The sequence below is a fragment of the Hyla sarda genome, chromosome 8, assembly GCF_029499605.1.
Source record: "Hyla sarda isolate aHylSar1 chromosome 8, aHylSar1.hap1, whole genome shotgun sequence".
NCBI classification, from domain to species: domain Eukaryota; kingdom Metazoa; phylum Chordata; class Amphibia; order Anura; family Hylidae; genus Hyla; species Hyla sarda.
The window spans coordinates 129,165,706-129,183,976 of record NC_079196.1 but is presented as its reverse complement, the minus strand read 5'-3'; the positions used below and the strand labels follow the sequence as shown (position 1 = coordinate 129,183,976).

General features: G+C 40.9%; 1 protein-coding gene across 6 annotated transcripts in view; it reads left to right on the top strand.

The window, feature by feature from the left end:
• Positions 1-18,271, top strand: part of PMS1 (PMS1 homolog 1, mismatch repair system component) — a 666,172-nt gene that overhangs the window by 157,707 nt on the left and 490,194 nt on the right. For 5 of the 6 annotated variants that reach the window (XM_056533911.1, XM_056533910.1, XM_056533915.1 and 2 more), the window contains one exon: positions 11,131-11,313. In XM_056533911.1, the coding sequence (XP_056389886.1) occupies positions 11,131-11,313 (183 nt within the window). Of the gene's footprint in view, positions 1-11,130; positions 11,314-18,271 lie in introns of those variants that run through there. The other variant, XM_056533916.1, reaches the window with a different exon arrangement.

Sequence of the window (18,271 nt, the reverse complement as noted above, 5' to 3'; positions counted from 1 at the left end):
TTGATCGCCGCGTCTGAAGGGTTAATACAGGGCATCACCGCGATCGGTGATGTCCTGTATTAGCTGCAGGACCCGATATGACGCGATATGACTGCGAGACCCCGCGGCATATCGTGGGAGCCGGCGGAGGACGTAAATATACGTCCTTCGTCGTTAAGGGGTTAAGTACCAGGAAGCCAGGGCGTATCCATACACCCTAGGTCCTTAAGGGGTTAAATGGGCACTGTCAGAACTTTTTACATGTTGTATGTCTTGGCAAAACATTAACCTTTCTAATATACTTCAAAAGAAAATTGTATTTCCTTTTTATAGAAATCATGGCTTATATCATGGCTTTGTCCAAGCTGGAGTACATGCATGGAGAAATTTCAGTAAGTGAGGGTGGGCTATCACTCCTCTGTGCTCTCTCTTGTCTGATAGGACAGAAGAAAGCACAAAGGAGTACTATTCCTATTGACGTATATTAGAAAGGTTAATGTTTTTCAAGATGTACAACATATAAAATGTTTGTGAATCTGACAGTCCCCATTTTAATGATCCTCATGAGGAATCAGCTTAGAACTACACAGGATTATATTGTCAATGATCTCAAGGCAGCTGGGAAAGAAAACAATTGGTTAAACACTACCCCTTGAATGACTTAAATCTTGCAGCACTTGCAAGGTCCCCGTGCTCAAAAAAGCACATGTACAGGCCCGCTTGGAACTATCCACATTACTAATTCAGACTTCATCTTAAGTCCTCTCCCACCCCATACTTGCCTCTTCTACATTAAAGTAGCAAAGCGCACTCGCCTATCCTTTAGATAGGAGATAAAATGTATAGGGTTAGAGTACCACTTTATAGGGGTTATCCAGGAAAAACCTTTTTTTTTATATATCAACTGGCTCCAGAAAGTTAAACAGATTTGTAAATTACTTTTATTAAAAAATCTTAATCCTTTCAGTACTTATGAGCTCCTGAAGTTAAGGTTGTTCTTTTCTGTCTAAGTGCTCTCTGATGACACGTGTCTCGGGAACCGCCCAGTTTAGAAGAGGTTTGCTATAGGGATTTGCTTCTAAACTGTGCGGTTCCCGAGACACGTGTCATCAGAGAGCACTTAGACAGAAAAGAACAACCTTAACTTCAGAAGCTCATAAGTACTGAAAGGATTAAGATTTTTTTAATAGAAGTAATTTACAAATCTGTGCATGAGAAGACAAAGAAAAGTCGGCACTCACCGGGTTTCCAATTCAGCAGATTTTATTGCACGTTGCTCACAGCTGTAATACAATTCTCGGGGAGACGACGGATGGTACAAGGGGGGTACCACAGAGAGGCGACACCTGTGTTTCGCACTTAGTAGTGCTTCAACGGGCCTAACTCTTTACCGGAACATGTCATCTTCTTATACAAGTGAGTTAGTAATTGGACCTATCACCATCTAACACACCTTGTGATGTTAAAAGAAGGGGAGGAGGTTGCTTAGTTAAGCTTGTTCCTACTTAGATCTAGCTCATTGTTCAGACTGCCAGGACTAGTATCATAAAAAACACTCTTAGAAGCAAACTGAGACATCAACTTTATCATTAAGCCCTAAGACTGCCGTTGCGTCAGTAGCAATTATCCATTGTGTCTCTCTTCTAAGAAGGTTTTTATCAGATCTTAGCCCCGGTCGTGCAGCTACTTTTTCTATTCCTGCAAACCTTAATGATTCGTGACTTCCTCCATGGGCTTCCACTACATGGGAAATAAATCTGGGAGCTCCCTTTTTAGTGCGTAGAGAGTAAAAGTGCTCTCTGATTCTAGAGCACATTTGTCTGATTGTTTTCCCTATATAGTAGAAGCCACATGGGCAAAATATAACATAGACCACGTTTTTTGTTCTACATGTAATAAGTTCGCTAACCGTATGGGTAATTGGACCTATTCTGAATGTTTGCAAGCCGAGATTATATTTACAAAAATTACAATTTTTACATTGAAAATTCCCTGTTGGTACATGGCTAGTTAACCAGTCTGTTTTATTTTTCTTTTCTTTAACTTTTTGTGTGTTATGTGCACGTTTCAATACTTCTCCTATTGTTTTCGTTTTTCTATAGGAGATTAATGGTTTCTTTCCTGCCATTTCTTTGAGGTCTTCATCTGTCTCTAGTATATACCAATTCCTCCTAATTGCTCTCTCTATCATTTTATTTACCGGTGAATTCTGAAATGTGAACGTGAACCTATTCAAGGGCGCGTTTTTATGTTTTTTTTCTGCATAATTCTTCTCTATTTTTCTCATCTGCTTTTTGTCTCCCTTTCTTAATTAGAGCTACTGGATAGTTACGTTCTATTAATCTTCTTTCTAGCTCGGTTGCCTGTTTTTGATATGTTGAATCTTGAGTGTTATTTCTTTTTAAACGTAAAAACTGTCCGTATGGAATACCGTTTTTAACTGCTTGTGTATGGGAACTTTGATAGTGAAGTATCGTGTTCTTAGCCACTTCTTTCCTGTATCCTTCACTTATTAGTTTCCCTTCTTTCACTAAAAATTTAATATCTAGGAATTCTAGTGTATCTCCGCCATATTGGTGTGTAAACTCCATATTATAACCTTTAACGTCATTAAGGTAATCTACGAACTGATAAAATTGGTTTCTGGTTCCTGACCATATTAACAAAATATCGTCCACAAATCGGACATAGGTTCTAATATATTTTATGAATGGATTAGCAGTAGTATATACTATGTTATTCTCAAAATTAGCTAGATACAGATTAGCGTATGTACAGGACACCGGTGTCCCCATCGGGGTCCCGGTGTCCTGTCTATACCACCTGCCTTCATATACAAAAGTACTGTTCTGTAGGATGAATTTGAGGGCGTCTTGTACAAATTTAATGTATTGTTTGGAGTTCTCAGTTCTTTTAAAAATTTCGGTCACCGCCTGCACACCCGTATCGTGGGGGATACGGGTGTACAGGCTAGTGACATCAATGGAACATAAACTCCAACCTTCTTCCCATGGTAAGTCATTAACTATAGATAATAGATGACTAGTGTCCTTAATGTACGCTGGAATTGTGGGCAAAATAGGACGGAGCAAAAAATCTATATACTGTGACAAATGCTCAGTCACTGAGCCGATCCCCGCGACAATGGGTCGCCCTGGGGGTCGGCTCAGTGACTTGTGCACTTTAGGTAAATTATACCATTTTGCGGGGCGTGGGCAGTCGGGAGTTAACTTATCAGCGTTTTTTTTTCGAGATAATGCCTTCAAACACAGATTTACTCAAAAAACCTTTTAAACTCTCTAATATCTTGTTAGTCGGATCACTTAAGAGGGGAGTGTATGTGGTATGGTCTGACAGTTGCCTTTCGGCTTCTTCATTATATTGTGTCTTAGAGATCACCACTACACTCCCTCCTTTATCCGCTCTAACTATAACGATATCACTTCGTTTCTTTAATTCGGTTAAAGCTTCTTGTTCTTTAACAGGTAAATTATTAACTATTAGAGGATTGGAGGTCTTCATCTGTCTCTAGTATATACCAATTCCTCCTAACTGCTCTCTCTATCATTTTATTTACCGGTGAATTCTGAAATGTGAACGTGAACCTATTCAAGGGCGCGTTTTTATGTTTTTTTCTGCATAATTCTTCTCTATTTTTCTCATCTGCTTTTTGTCTCCCTTTCTTAATTAGATCTACTGGATAGTTACGTTCTATTAATCTTCTTTCTAGCTCGGTTGCCTGTTTTTGATATATTGAATCTTGAGTGTTATTTCTTTTTAAACGTAAAAACTGTCCGTATGGAATACCGTTTTTAACTGCTTGTGTATGGGAACTTTGATAGTGAAGTATCGTGTTCTTAGCCACTTCTTTCCTGTATCCTTCACTTATTAGTTTCCCTTCTTTCACTAACAATTTAATATCTAGGAATTCTAGTGTATCTCCGCCATATTGGTGTGTAAACTCCATATTATAACCTTTAAGGTCATTAAGGTAATCTACGAACTGATAAAATTGGTTTCTGGTTCCTGACCATATTAACAAAATATAGTCCACAAATCGGACATAGGTTCTAATATATTTTATGAATAATAAAACCTTCTTAGAAGAGGGACACAATGGATAATTGCTATTGACGCAACGGGAGTCTTAGGGCTTAATGATAAAGTTGATGTCTCAGTTTGCTTCTAAGAGTGTTTTTTATGATACTAGTCCTGGCAGTCTGAACAATGAGCTAGATCTAAGTAGGAACAAGCTTAACTAAGCAACCTCCTCCCCTTCTTTTAACGTCACAAGGTGTGTTAGATGGTGATAGGTCCAATTACTAACTCACCTGTATAAGAAGATGACATGTTCCGGTAAAGAGTTAGGCCCGTTGAAGCACTACTAAGTGCGAAACACAGGTGTCGCCTCTCTGTGGTCCCCCCCTTGTACCATCCGTCGTCTCCCCGAGAATTGTATTACGGCTGTGAGCAACGTGCAATAAAATCTGCTGAATTGGAAACCCGGTGAGTGCCGACTTTTCTTTGTCTTCTCATGCACTGATGGTATATTCTACATGAGTCCGAGCACCACCGTATCCCCACTCCACTACAGCGACTTAGTGTCCACCCGCTCTCAGGTTCAGAAATTAGCAGTGCCGAACTACTCATCTATACGCTACATAATTTACAAATCTATTTAACTTTCTGGAGCCAGTTGATATATATAAAAAAAAGTTTTTTTCCTGGATAACCCCTTTAAATCTGCAAGGACATCTTCCCAGAACATTTGTACTACAGGACAACTCCACCAAGTGTGATGCATGGTGCCCAACTGGTCACACCATGCATTTTTTGTTGTTATTCTATATTCTTAGAATTTTTTGTTGTTATTCTATATTCTATAGTCTTACCATTAATATTTAGACTGATCATTTCTTTGTCAGTGGGCAATGGTTGCTTTATAGTTACTATTGACTCTTCTTTAGGATCTTCATACATATTTTTGTTCAATTCCTGTAGGATAAATTTGTAGACCTAAATATGTGTTAAGATGTAGATACTGCGTTAGAATTTTCTGTTCTATACTGTGTTCCCAGTCTTTTTAATAATAATAATGCCTTCTTTCAAATTGTTAATGATTGTACATTACATACGTTGGATATAAATTGCTTGTTCATCCTAGCCATAGTTAGTTGATCAGGCTTATTTAAGTTAAAGGGGTACCAAAAAACGTCTGCCACGCCCCCTGCCATAGACTTGCATTGAGGGGGAGGGGCGTGATGTCACAAGGGGGCCGAGCCGTGATGACACAATTCTTCGACCCAAGTATTGTGAGTCATAAAAAACAAGAAGCAATCTTCGCACCGTGCAGCTGATGACAAGTGGGTGCTGCAGGAGAGATTGCGGGGGTCCCCAGTGATCTGACATCTTATCCCCTATCAGATAGGGGATAAGATGTCTAGGGGCGGAGTACCCCTTTAAGTTGCACCTATTGATTGTACCTTTCCCTCTGTACCTCCACTGTATCATTTGTCCTGGTTGACAGGTTTTCTTGTCCGGGTGCATGCACTGTATAAGAAATAACTTTTACATATGAAAGTCTTTTTATGCTGTGACTTGGGCACTGAAGGAGAGGTCTTTGTAACAAAAACAGTTCTATGATCAAATTTTTATATTTTGTAACAAAGTCCTTTCTTAAACTAATGAATCCTATATGCCTTATGTCAGGCAAAGTTCATTACTTTTAACTAAATTTTGGGGCATGCTCTAAGCCTTCATTAGTAGCTCAGTAGAGTCCATTTGGGTATATCTTCTGCTGTATAGTAGGATATTGTTCAAAACAACATATATTACTTATATTTGTTATGTTTATTCTTTTTGTTTATCTCTTTCATTGTGTATGCATGTTATCTATGCATTTGTATTCTAAAATATATCTGGATATCACCAGCGCTGGAATGGATTGAATGGAATATATATCTCTAGCTGCAGCAAAACCAAATCAGCACACGTCCCCATATGTTGTGCAATAAGTGGAGATACAAAATATATATATATATATATATATATATATATATTAGTGGTATGCTCTGCTGGAGAGGGTGTGTTGTTAATACAGAGAGAGAAAAGAGAAAAGCATACCTGTTTCTGTAGGACAGAGGGATGTTTCAGTACTGACACTTTACTAGGAAACAGGTATGCAGAGTAGTGCTGGAGGTTAGACTGAAGGCTTGATTGAGCTTAATTAAACGTACAAGAAAGTGGATGGTTGTTAATGGATGGTCTATAATTCTTACTGTATATACTTATAGATGTACTGCTGGTGTGTTGGTCCCGTACCTTACGCAGCTCAGCAGCAATTGTGTGTGTTAATGCCGTCCGTGTGCCTGGTTGCTATGGGTGATGCCCGTTCAGATAAATAGATTATTGCCTACTGCGCGTGTTTCTAAAAAAAAAAAAAAAACAGCAAAATTAGAGAGCTATAAAGAAACAAAGTTGTAGGACCATAAGTGGTTTTTACAAGTGCGCTTGGTAGTCTGTCAGCGATCCTGCACTGATAGTTAGCGGAGCTTTCGTGTCTCAATTAGAGAAATGATACCTGAGTTCATGTGTAGCGTTAATAATCCATAGTTTTAGCACTGATTACTGGTTACTGATGGTATGGAGGGTCCTCAAACTCTAGCGCGGTTGTTCCATTTCGGTGTCCGTGGAGTTTCCTCCTGTGATGCAGCGGGAGATCGCCCTGGCCGGTGGCATCTGTATCAAAGCAAAGTGAGGAGTAGTGACGTCACTACAAATGCTCCTATAGTCCACAATACCCTCGACTAGTTTCGGAAACTTGGGACGGTTTCCTTCATCTGGAGTGGTGCTGTGGTAACTGGATCCTCTCTTATGCTTGTCAGTGCACTTGCAGGTTTTAACCTGTGATGGTCCGGACAGAATTGTAAATCCCTCAGTGCCAGTATTGTTACTGCAAAAAAAAAAAAAACTGTTCAAACTCTGAATTAAGACCATGTGGGTTCATGGAGTCTAGATTGTAAATCCTTTTTGTTTCTGCTCTTGATAACTGTGCAATATAATCGCCGCCCCCCCCCCCCCCCTCCAATGGGGTATAATTTTTTTCTCTCATGTCCCCTCTGGATGTTATATATATGTTCTTTTATACGTGTCCCTAGTTGTCGTTTGGTCCTTCCTACGTATCTTTTATTGCAGGGGCAAGTGATGATGTAAATCACTCCCCTGGTTTTGCAATGTATATGACGTTTTATTTTATATTCGTTATTGTCCGTAGGGTTTTTCACCGTAAAGATAGGGGTATAATTGTTTGTGGCTTTGCATGCCTTGCACTTTCTGCATGGATAGAACCCATTTTTTTTATTGTAGGGGCATGTTTGTAGGATTCCTATTTCCTGTATGAACCATAATAACATTCCCAGGAGTCAATTCCTAAGACTGCGATGGAACTGCAGTGATATTAAACAATATGACCAAGAAGCTATAGAAATGAAGACAACATTTCTAAATAAGGGGTATGAGGAGGAACCTCTAAATAACACCAAAATACAAATACAGGAAACTAGAAGAGAACCATTAATATGTAAAGAAATTAACAGTATTCAAACTCACAGCCCAAATGATGACCAGGATATAAAAATTAAGATTCCTATTATCACACAGTATAGTTCACACAGTTTCCTATTTCGCAAAATAGTGAAACGGTACTGGAATCACCTTAAGGATGACAAAATAGTGGGAGACCTTATTCCCAGCAGTCCTACCTGGGAATAAAAAAATGGGTTCTATCCATGCAGAAAGTGCAAGGCATGCAAAGCCACAAACAAAGAATATAAAATAAAACATCATATACATTGCAAAACCAGGGGAGTGATTTACATAATCACTTGCCCCTGCAATAAAATATACGTAGGACGGACCAAACGACAACTAGGGACACGTATAAAAGAACATATATATATATATAACATCCAGAGGGGACATGAGGGACACCTCCTGTCCTTGCATTATAAGGAGAAACACAAGCAGTCTCCTATAGATTCTACCTTTTTAGGGCTAGAAAAAATTATACCCCATTGGAGGGGGGGGGGGGGGGGCGGCGATTATATCGCACAGTTATCAAGAGCCAAAACAAAGTGGATTTGCAATCTAAACTCCATGAACCCACATGGTCTTAATTCAGAGTTTGAACTGTTTTTTATTTAAAAAAAAAAACAGCAAAATTAGAGAGCTATAAAGAAACAAAGTTGTAGGACCATAAGTGGTTTTTACAAGTGCGCTTGGTAGTCTGTCAGCGATCCTGCACTGATAGTTAGCGGAGCTTTCGTGTCTCAATTCGAGAAATGATACCTGAGTTCATGTGTAGCGTTAATAATCCATAGTTTTAGCACTGATTACTGGTTACTGATGGTATGGAGGGTCCTCAAACTCTAGCGCGGTTGTTCCATTTCGGTGTCCGTGGAGTTTCCTCCTGTGATGCAGCGGGAGATCGCCCTGGCGGGTGGCATCTGTATCAAAGCAAAGTGAGGAGTAGTGACGTCACTACAAATGCTCCTATAGTCCACAATACCCTCGACTAGTTTCGGAAACTTGGGATGGTTTCCTTCATCTGGAGTGGTGCTGTGGTAACTGGATCCTCTCTTATGCTTGTCAGTGCACTTGCAGGTTTTAACCTGTGATGGTCCGGACAGAATTGTAAATCCCTCAGTGCCAGTATTGTTTTTGCAAAAAAAAACAGTTCAAACTCTGAATTAAGACCATGTGGGTTCATGGAGTTTAGATTGCAAATCCACTTTGTTTTGGCTCTTGATAACTGTGCGATATAATCGCCCCCCCCCCCCCCCCCCTCCAATGGGGTATAATTTTTTCTAGCCCTAAAAAGGTAGAATCTATAGGAGACTGCTTGTGTTTCTCCTTATAATGCAAGGACAGGAGGTGTCCCTCATGTCCCCTCTGGATGTTATATATATATGTTCTTTTATACGTGTCCCTAGTTGTCGTTTGGTCCGTCCTACGTATATTTTATTGCAGGGGCAAGTGATTATGTAAATCACTCCCCTGGTTTTGCAATGTATATGATGTTTTATTTTATATTCTTTGTTTGTGGCTTTGCATGCCTTGCACTTTCTGCATGGATAGAACCCATTTTTTTATTCCCAGGTAGGACTGCTGGGAATAAGGTCTCCCACTATTTTGTCATCCTTAAGGTGATTCCAGTACCGTTTCACTATTTTGCGAAATAGGAAACTGTGTGAACTATACTGTGTGATAATAGGAATCTTAATTTTTATATCCTGGTCATCATTTGGGCTGTGAGTTTGAATACTGTTCATTTCTTTACATATTAATGGTTCTCTTCTAGTTTCCTGTATTTGTATTTTGGTGTTATTTAGAGGTTCCTCCTCATACCCCTTATTTAGAAATTTTGTCTTCATTTCTATAGCTTCTTGGTCATATTGTTTAATATCACTGCAGTTCCATCGCAGTCTTAGGAATTGACTCCTGGGAATGTTATTATGGTTCATACAGGAAATAGGAATCCTACAAACATGCCCCTACAATAAAAAAAATGGGTTCTATCCATGCAGAAAGTGCAAGGCATGCAAAGCCACAAACAATTCTACCCCTATCTTTACGGTGAAAAACCCTACGGACAATAACGAATATAAAATAAAACGTCATATACATTGCAAAACCAGGGGAGTGATTTACATCATCACTTGCCCCTGCAATAAAAGATACGTAGGAATGACCAAACGACAACTAGGGACACGTATAAAAGAACATATATATAACATCCAGAGGGGACATGAGAGAAAAAAATTATACCCCATTGGAGGGGGGGGGGGGGGGCGGCGATTATATTGCACAGTTATCAAGAGCAGAAACAAAAAGGATTTACAATCTAGACTCCATGAACCCACATGGTCTTAATTCAGAGTTTGAACAGTTTTTTTTTTTTTGCAGTAACAATACTGGCACTGAGGGATTTACAATTCTGTCCGGACCATCACAGGTTAAAACCTGCAAGTGCACTGACAAGCATAAGAGAGGATCCAGTTACCACAGCACCACTCCAGATGAAGGAAACTGCCCCAAGTTTCCGAAACTAGTGGAGGGTATTGTGGACTATAGGAGCATTTGTAGTGACGTCACTACTCCTCACTTTGCTTTGATACAGATGCCACCGGCCGGGGCGATCTCCCGCTGCATCACAGGAGGAAACTCCACGGACACCGTGACAGAACCACCGCGCCAGAGTTTGAGGACCCTAATATTGGATTAACGGCAGTGCCATATTACTCTGTCTTTCTCCAGTTTACATTTGATTGAAACAACAGTGACCACTTAAAGGGAAAAGTGTCACTAAATGTGATTTTTTTTTTTTAAATCTTTTTAGAGATTAAATTTTTTAAATTTTTTTAAATATTTTTGGAAACATAAAAAAAAAATTTTTTACTTGTCACAAAATATAAAATATTAAATAGTAACTTTTCATATCTCCCACTTTTTAGCCAACAGAGGAAGTTTAACATAAGGAATCTGGTGAAAGCAATTCCACTCTCACCATTTTGTTTGTGTCTGAAACGTGGTAAAGGACAGATTACATGTCTCTTGTTCACAGCTCCTCAGGAAAATGGTACTTGCTCCTCCTGTGCTATGCTAAAGTGCAGTAAGCAACCCATGCTTTTCTATGAGACACACTCTTTCTTATGCCCTGTGCCTGCCATAAAGCAACTGTGTAGGTGTTGTCAAGTGACACACCACAAAGAGGCTACAGTAATGGCAGCCCCCAGTACTCACTTTATTAATAAATAACATTAAAACTACATTGTCCTAAAACTAAATACATAAATAAAATGCTTTATCTTGATGATAATAATAATTTTATGTATTTTATAAAAACTAAAATTGTGACACATTACCTTTATTGTTAAAAATAATTTAGTTCATATAATGGTGGATTACGTATTTTTATTAGGTTACCACAGCAAACGATGATCTTAGTTGTTGTGTCTAACAAATTACTAGTCAGGGGGACATTTAAATTTCTTGCAGAGTTCTTTGATTTGGTTCTTTATGTGTCTTTGATACTTTGAATACTTTTCTTTACCCATTGTTAAAATCGTTATCTTTAAACCCCTCAACCTTTAGGAAAACTTTGGCTTTGATAAGATTGAAGTACGGGACAATGGGATTGGCATTAAAGCATCAGATACTCCTGTCATGGGCATCAGGCATTATACATCTAAAATATGCAGCCATGAGGATTTAGAAACATTACAAACGTATGGATTTCGTGGTGAAGCCTTGGGCTCCATCTGCTCCATTGCTGAGGTAAGTTGTAGGGATTTGTTATACAAATGTTGCAGTTTCTATGGATTTTTTTCACTGAAGGCAGGTGTCTGCTGCATTTATGAGAAAAGGGATTCATCCCTTCTTAGCATACCAAAGATTCAAGAAGTTGAGAAATAATGGGAAAGTTAGAAACAGGGCGATAGTTAGCATCGGAGATAACTGATCCTGGCTGTTTTACTCCATAGATGCCATGGTCAATAGTGGCTATTGCACTTAGGTGGTTAGATGCCGGGTGCCTTTACTGTCATGCCTACAATTGCCCTCACCCTCAAAAGACTGTTATACCCCTCAGCATGCTATTGCTTATTGCTGTTTGTAGTGTTGGGCGAGCCTGAAGAACCTTGATTGAAGCCGAATTTCGGGGTTAGTGTGGCACGCCGTACTTTAGAAATGTTACTGGTTTGCGCAAACTGGTAAAAGTGCGCAAGCCACAAAGAAAGCATGGCATTTTGACACCCAGTGGAAGCAGGAGGACCATGGGACGTTGGCATCACTTCAGGTGACCAGCATATTACAAATGATCTCCTGGTTTTAAGTGTCAATCAGCCCAAAGGCCAATATGAGACAGCACGGAGGGAGGGCAGTTTTACACAACCATAAGGGCTCACACGCGCTGTTTACTGAGGGGGAAAAGAGAGACTGGGACAGGCTGAGAGAGAGAGATAGGGATAGAGAGAGGACAGATATAGAGAACAAAGAAAAGCACACTGTGAGAGAGAGCGAGAGAGAGAACGAGAGAACGAAAACCCAAACACAGGAGCCACAATTCTCATCCAGGAGACAAAATCCATTCCTGATCTTAACCATCTGCAGTTCACAAATCCTATAGGGACTATACAAGAATTCACAGCAAAGAAATGTTCATGCCCAGCCTCTGTGTGCATGGGCTGATCATAGGAGGACCTCCTGTTCATTGATACACAAGTCTCATCATATACCACACAGTCCACCAAGCCTTTTTAAAGGCTGATACAAAAGAAAAAAACAAAACAAGAAGTGAACTGAGCAAAGCTGTGCTGCGGATGACCTGTATGATAACAATACTTGAGTAAAGTGCTATGCTGTGTTTAGGGCGCTTTGCATATGTCTACAAGGATTAATCGAAAAAACAATATACCTACAGGTTGTAACATAACAGTGGACATAAAAAGTGGGTGCAAATTGAACGCATCAGCCTTAAAAGACACTGTAAGTTTATTTTCCTGGTTTCTTTAAAAATGCATTATATCTTCCTAATTGTTTAATAGCAGCACACTAAAAAAGGGTGTGCATGTGATAGGGATCAGCCCTGTGAATACATTATTCATGAATATTATTGTTTTCAGCAGACACCGGTTACATCTTCCTGTTTAAAACACACAGCACCACCTTAACAAAGGTTTACATTTGACAGGAATTTTCCCTGCAAACAAATTTTTTGCGAATATTATTGATTTCAACAGAATCTTTAATAATACCCAAAAAAATATAACTGGTCAAGGAATTGTTAGTCCCAGATGCTCTGTCTTTGGCACAGTGCTGTATCTGCTGTATCTGCAGAGAGAAAGTAAGGCAAAGGCAGGGTGAATTTAGGAATAAGGCCTCTACGTCAGCGCATGGAGAGGCATCCCTAAGCCTGGCTAGAAGTATACCTAATGCATCAATATCTGCTGTCTGGTGGCTACAGCTAACAATACCTCACCACTGCCTGCTGGCTAGTGGCTACAGTTACCAGGAGTCCCCGCTGTGCACAATCATGTGGTGTTAGGGGTGGGCCACTCCATGCAGTTGTCAGTGTGCAGAACTATCCATGCTGTTCCGAATTTGACTACTTTAAGCCAGGCCTGTGCCGCCTGGCTGGAAAAATTGTAATCACTCCGCAGTTATCCTTACTAGCATGCTGTTCTGAATTTGACTACTTTTACAGGCTACTACATCTCTTACCAGTCACCACTGGCAAATGTTTCAAACCCTCGACAAAACCCTTGCCACCTTCTTCGCTTGGCAGACGAAAATGCTGTTGCTACTCCCAAAAAGGAGAAATGTTTTATCCCCTCTACAAAATCCTTGCCATCTTTTTTGCTTGGCAGACTAAAATGCTACTATGAAAAAAGGGAAGTTTATAGAACCCTCAACAAAATCCTTGTCATGTTCTTTGCTTTGAAACTTGCCTTCCTTCACCTATAGCACCAAAACAGTCTACCTCCACACTGCCTCATTTGCTACATTTCAACACATTGAAACTCAACATTATACATGTTGGACCGCCTGTACCACCAGCGCAGCACGGTGGCAGACTTCTTAATGCAGCAGACTAACTATTTATCCAGCAGATGTGACATTAAGCTGAGGGATTGGCAGCTAATCAGGGATACCTGTATCATGCTCAGGCCTTTCCAGTAGGCTACCAGGTTTGTCTGAATGTACAACTGCGGAATTAGTGATGTAATGCCGCTGATATTCCTTTTAAGGGAAAAGCTAACGGTTGCAGAAGGAGAGATGGAGGAGAGTTCCCATCTGGCTGCCAGAAGTACAGATGTTCTTTTTGAGGCGGATGACTTGTATGAGAAGATAGAGAAAGTGGGGCCTGACGATGGACTCGATGTGGAAAGATAGGGGACAAGGACCCTTTGCGAGAACCATGACAAATATTGGCTGTATGGGATGAAGCCCAGTTGCATTGCGACAAGGGTGCGGGGAGTGCAAGCCGCGATGCTCCACGTGCTGCTGCTGGATGATGGGGCTGCTACTGCCAGGAGGATGATCCTGCCGATGGATGATGGGGGTGCTACTGCCAAGGAGGGACCAATTGCACCATCATCATCCATTGGCAGAATCATCCTCCTGACAGTAGTACCCCCATCATCCAGGAAGCTGGTGCTGCCGCCGGGTGATGGGGGTGCTACTGCCAGGAGGATGGTCCTGCTGATGGATGATGGGGGTGCTACTACCAAGGGGGGGGAGCTGGCAGTAGCACCCTCATCATCCATTGGCAGGATCATCCTCCTGGCAGTAGCACCCCCATCATCCAGGAGGTTGGTGCTGCCGATGGATGATGGGGGTGCTACTGCCAGGGGGGCCAGTATGGGGTTATACAGTATTATCAACATTGGGTTATATTAATTATTGTTTTCATATAGAGACTTAGAATCCTCTGACGCAGTGAGGAGACATCTGAGCCATTCTATTCAAGTTCTACAGAGTGAATATTTTACTGGAACAAGTCCCGGTGGTATGTACCAACTAAATTAGATAAGGAAAGACAATACTGTAGAGAAGATGTCACCTGTAGTCACTGATATCATTCTGTTTTCTCCTCACTTTAGAGAAGATGTCACCTGTAGTCACTGATATCATTGTGTACTCTGCTCATTATGTCCCATCAGAGCTGTATGGTGGTGGTGGTGGGGGGGTGACATCATTTTCTACCGCACCAGCCCTAGCAACGCCACTGATGGAGCCGAAACAAGCCAGACCCTCAGAAAAGCTGGTGATGATGGCTAGCTGCATGCTTTCTTGTATGCGCAGTGACAGGCGTACTGCAGAAATGAAATGATGTTTAGACAGCAACACTCTTAGATGCTCGGCATAAAGCCAGAATGGGATATTTATCGCCTTTTGAGGAGGAGGCTAAATTGGAGTTCTATAAGGAGAATCTACTTAGCCAGTTTACCACGGCTATCCAGCACCAAACACCTGCCAAACGGGGGTATAGTCAACACTCCATTCCCTCTGTCAGCACTAATCCTGCAAGAGGAAGGAGCAGCAGCAGCAGCATCTTCATGCCGGAGCACATGATGACAAAGTTTCTGCATCCGGTATTCCCCTCTGACATCAGTCGTCATCACAGGGATGTGAACTACCACCTATACAACCAGGTTGAGGACAACCTGAGCAGTACCCTTTCTCTGAAAGACCCCACGATGAGCCCAGATTCCATGGACTTCTGGGTCACCAGATTAGACCAATAACCAGAACTTACCCAGTTTGCCCCGTGTGTTCTGTCTTGTCCACCCTCTAGTGTCGCTTGGGAGAGAGTGTTCAGAGCAGTAGGCGGCACTGTCACCCTGAAGCGAATGAGTTTGTCAGCCAGCAACGTGGAAAAACTTACATTCACCAAAATGAATCAGGCATGGATCAGTGAGGACTTTAAACCTCCTGTGCCAGATGCCACTGATTAGACATTACTACCACTACCCCTGCTGTATGCAGACTACTACTAGGAACATCAATCTGCCACCTCCTGCTGTACGCTGGTTAATGACAGTCCGTCAATTCTGTTGCTACTCTCAAAAAGGGATCATTTCTTGAATGCCTGGAAAAATCTGTGCCATTTTCATTTCTTGGCAGACTAAAAAGCTCTTGCTACTCCAAAAAAAGGATACATTTTTGAATGATTGGAAAAAGCCACTGCGGCTTCTGAAACCTCTGTGTGATGCTGCTTTTTTTTTTTTGTTCAAAATAAGCCTAAAAAAAATCTTCAAGAAGCTGTTAGTTACCATGGGATACCACATGTAGTTAGAAACGTGTTTGGAGTTTATTTTATTGCCGGTTCCTTTTGAAAAATTTGTTGACACCGGCGAGTCGAACTTTTCAAAAGTTTTCATATCTCTAGCTGTTCAACTGTCATGTTAAGTAGGGTCTTTCAGTCGATCTCAGTAGCTGCCAAGGTTGTACTCCTATTAGACTAATACATTAGTATCAGGTTGCATGTTCAAGCCTACTAGAGGGACTAAAGGTATAATACTTAAAATAAAAAAAGTAGAAAAAAAAGTAGAAAAATACAACACCTCAGTTTTCAACATTCTCTGCAAAAAAAAAAAAAAAAAAAATACTTTATTGGTACTGCTGTGTGTGGAAATGTCCAAACTAATAAAAATGTATGTTATACCCTATAGAAATCAAAATTAGACTTCAGGTTAGTATCTTATAAGTAGGGCAACAATTTAAATATATTGGGGGACATTTATCATTGTTTGCTTTGGTAAGCAAGTTCTGAAGTCAATTTATTTTTCTGCTTTAGTTTTGCTTATATGCTACATATTTATCATACTATTACAAGGGGTTGATAAATTTGGAGCACATAAGCAAAACAAAAAAGTCGCAGCCGAGACTTTTATGAGACTTTTTTGCAACTTTTGAAGTTTGCTGATGTACGGGAGTTTTGTAGATCTGGAGCAGACTTTTGTAGGGGGTTTGCAACTCTTTTTTTGCATGTGCGACTTTAGCAGATCATAAATATCTGACCACTGTGAAAACTGGAATTTGCTTAGGTAAGGCTGTTTGTAACTTTTTGCTTACTCACAAAGGTCGCACAAAAAAGTGCTTAGTTGCATGTGCGACTTTTTGTATGACTTTTGTAGACAAAAAAAAGGCTCTAAGTACCTTGATAACTGTCCCCCATTATTGATAAAAACAGATAATGGAAATTGTTCTTACCTTTTCTGTTATGGAATTGTTAGTCCTCTAGTTGGTTGTTGTGCTTGATCAATCCATTAGAGGCCCCCAGAGCAGACTTAAACTGCTAGGTGCAGGGTAAAACGGGTCCAACATTCTGAGAAGGCACACAGAACTTGAACAACACCATAGCTCTGTCTCCCTCCCCCCCTTTAACTCATCTTGGTGTGGTACCCACTTCCCTCCTGTTAACTCTTCCCCTCCTGCCAGTAAACTCTTTCTCGGTCCTCTCCTTCTGTTAAAGGGGCTTTTTATTAAAAGTGTGCCCAGGCTGTATAATAAAAAATAAAAATAAAAATCCTGTACTTGCCCTCCCCTTCAGCCTCTGTTTCCATTGTCTGCCACACTACACACCCCAGTGCTGCAGACGCACAACACATTGCCGCTCTGCCAATCCTTGGCTGGCTAAGGCAGGACACTGCTGCAGCAGCCAGTGATTGGCTAGTCATTATGCAAAGCATCAGGAAGTGAAGTGCAGCAGTGACCACCTGCTGCAATGACTGAGGCTGTGAGGGAGGTAAGTACAGGAATTTTTTATTCTATCATACAGCCTTTGCACACTTCTTTAAAAAAAAATAAAAAATATTGGCCAACTAAATGATTATAAAAGTAATTATTAAATGCAGCCCTACTTATGAGGCAGCCCAAAACCCTTTTCCTGGAACATCCTCTTATAATAATGACAGGAGGTAGATGTATGTTGTGTGGTGCCTTTAAGGAGTTAACATGTATGTGCGATCTGAATCACAAATGTTTGGTCCACTGACCAAATGTAATTGTATTAACCTTAGTTAACTAACATACACTGCTCAGAGAAATGAAGGGAACACTAAAACAACACAATGTAACTCCAAGTCAATCACACTTCTGTGAAATCACACTGTCCACTCAGGAAGCAACACTGATTAACAATCAATTTCACATGCTGTTGTGCAAATGGAACAGACAACAGGTGGAAATTATAGGAAATTAGCAAGATACCCCAATTAAAGGAGTGGTTCTGCAAGTTGTGACCACAGACCACTTCTCAGTTCCTATGCTTCCTGGCTGCTGATTTGGTGAATGCTGGCAGTGCTTTCACTCTAGTGGTAGCATGAGACAGAGTCTACCACCCACACAAGTGGCTCAGGTAGTGCAACTCATCCAGGATTGCACATCAATGCGAGCTGTGGCAAGAAGGTTTGCTGTGTCTGTCAGCAAAGTGTCCAGAGCATGGAGGCGCTACCAGGAGACAGACCAGTATATCAGGAGATGTGGAGGAGGCTGAAGGAGGGCAACAACCCAGCAGCAGTACCGCTACCTCCGCCTTTGTGCAAGTAGAAGCAGGAACAGCACTGCCAGAGCCCTGCAAAATCACCTCCAGCAGACCACTAATGTGCATGTGTCCACTCAAATGGTCAGAAACAGACTCCATGAGGGTGGTATGAGTCCAATGTCCACAGATCGGGGTTGTGCTTGCAGCCCAACACCATGCAGGACGTTTGGCATTTGCTAGAGAACA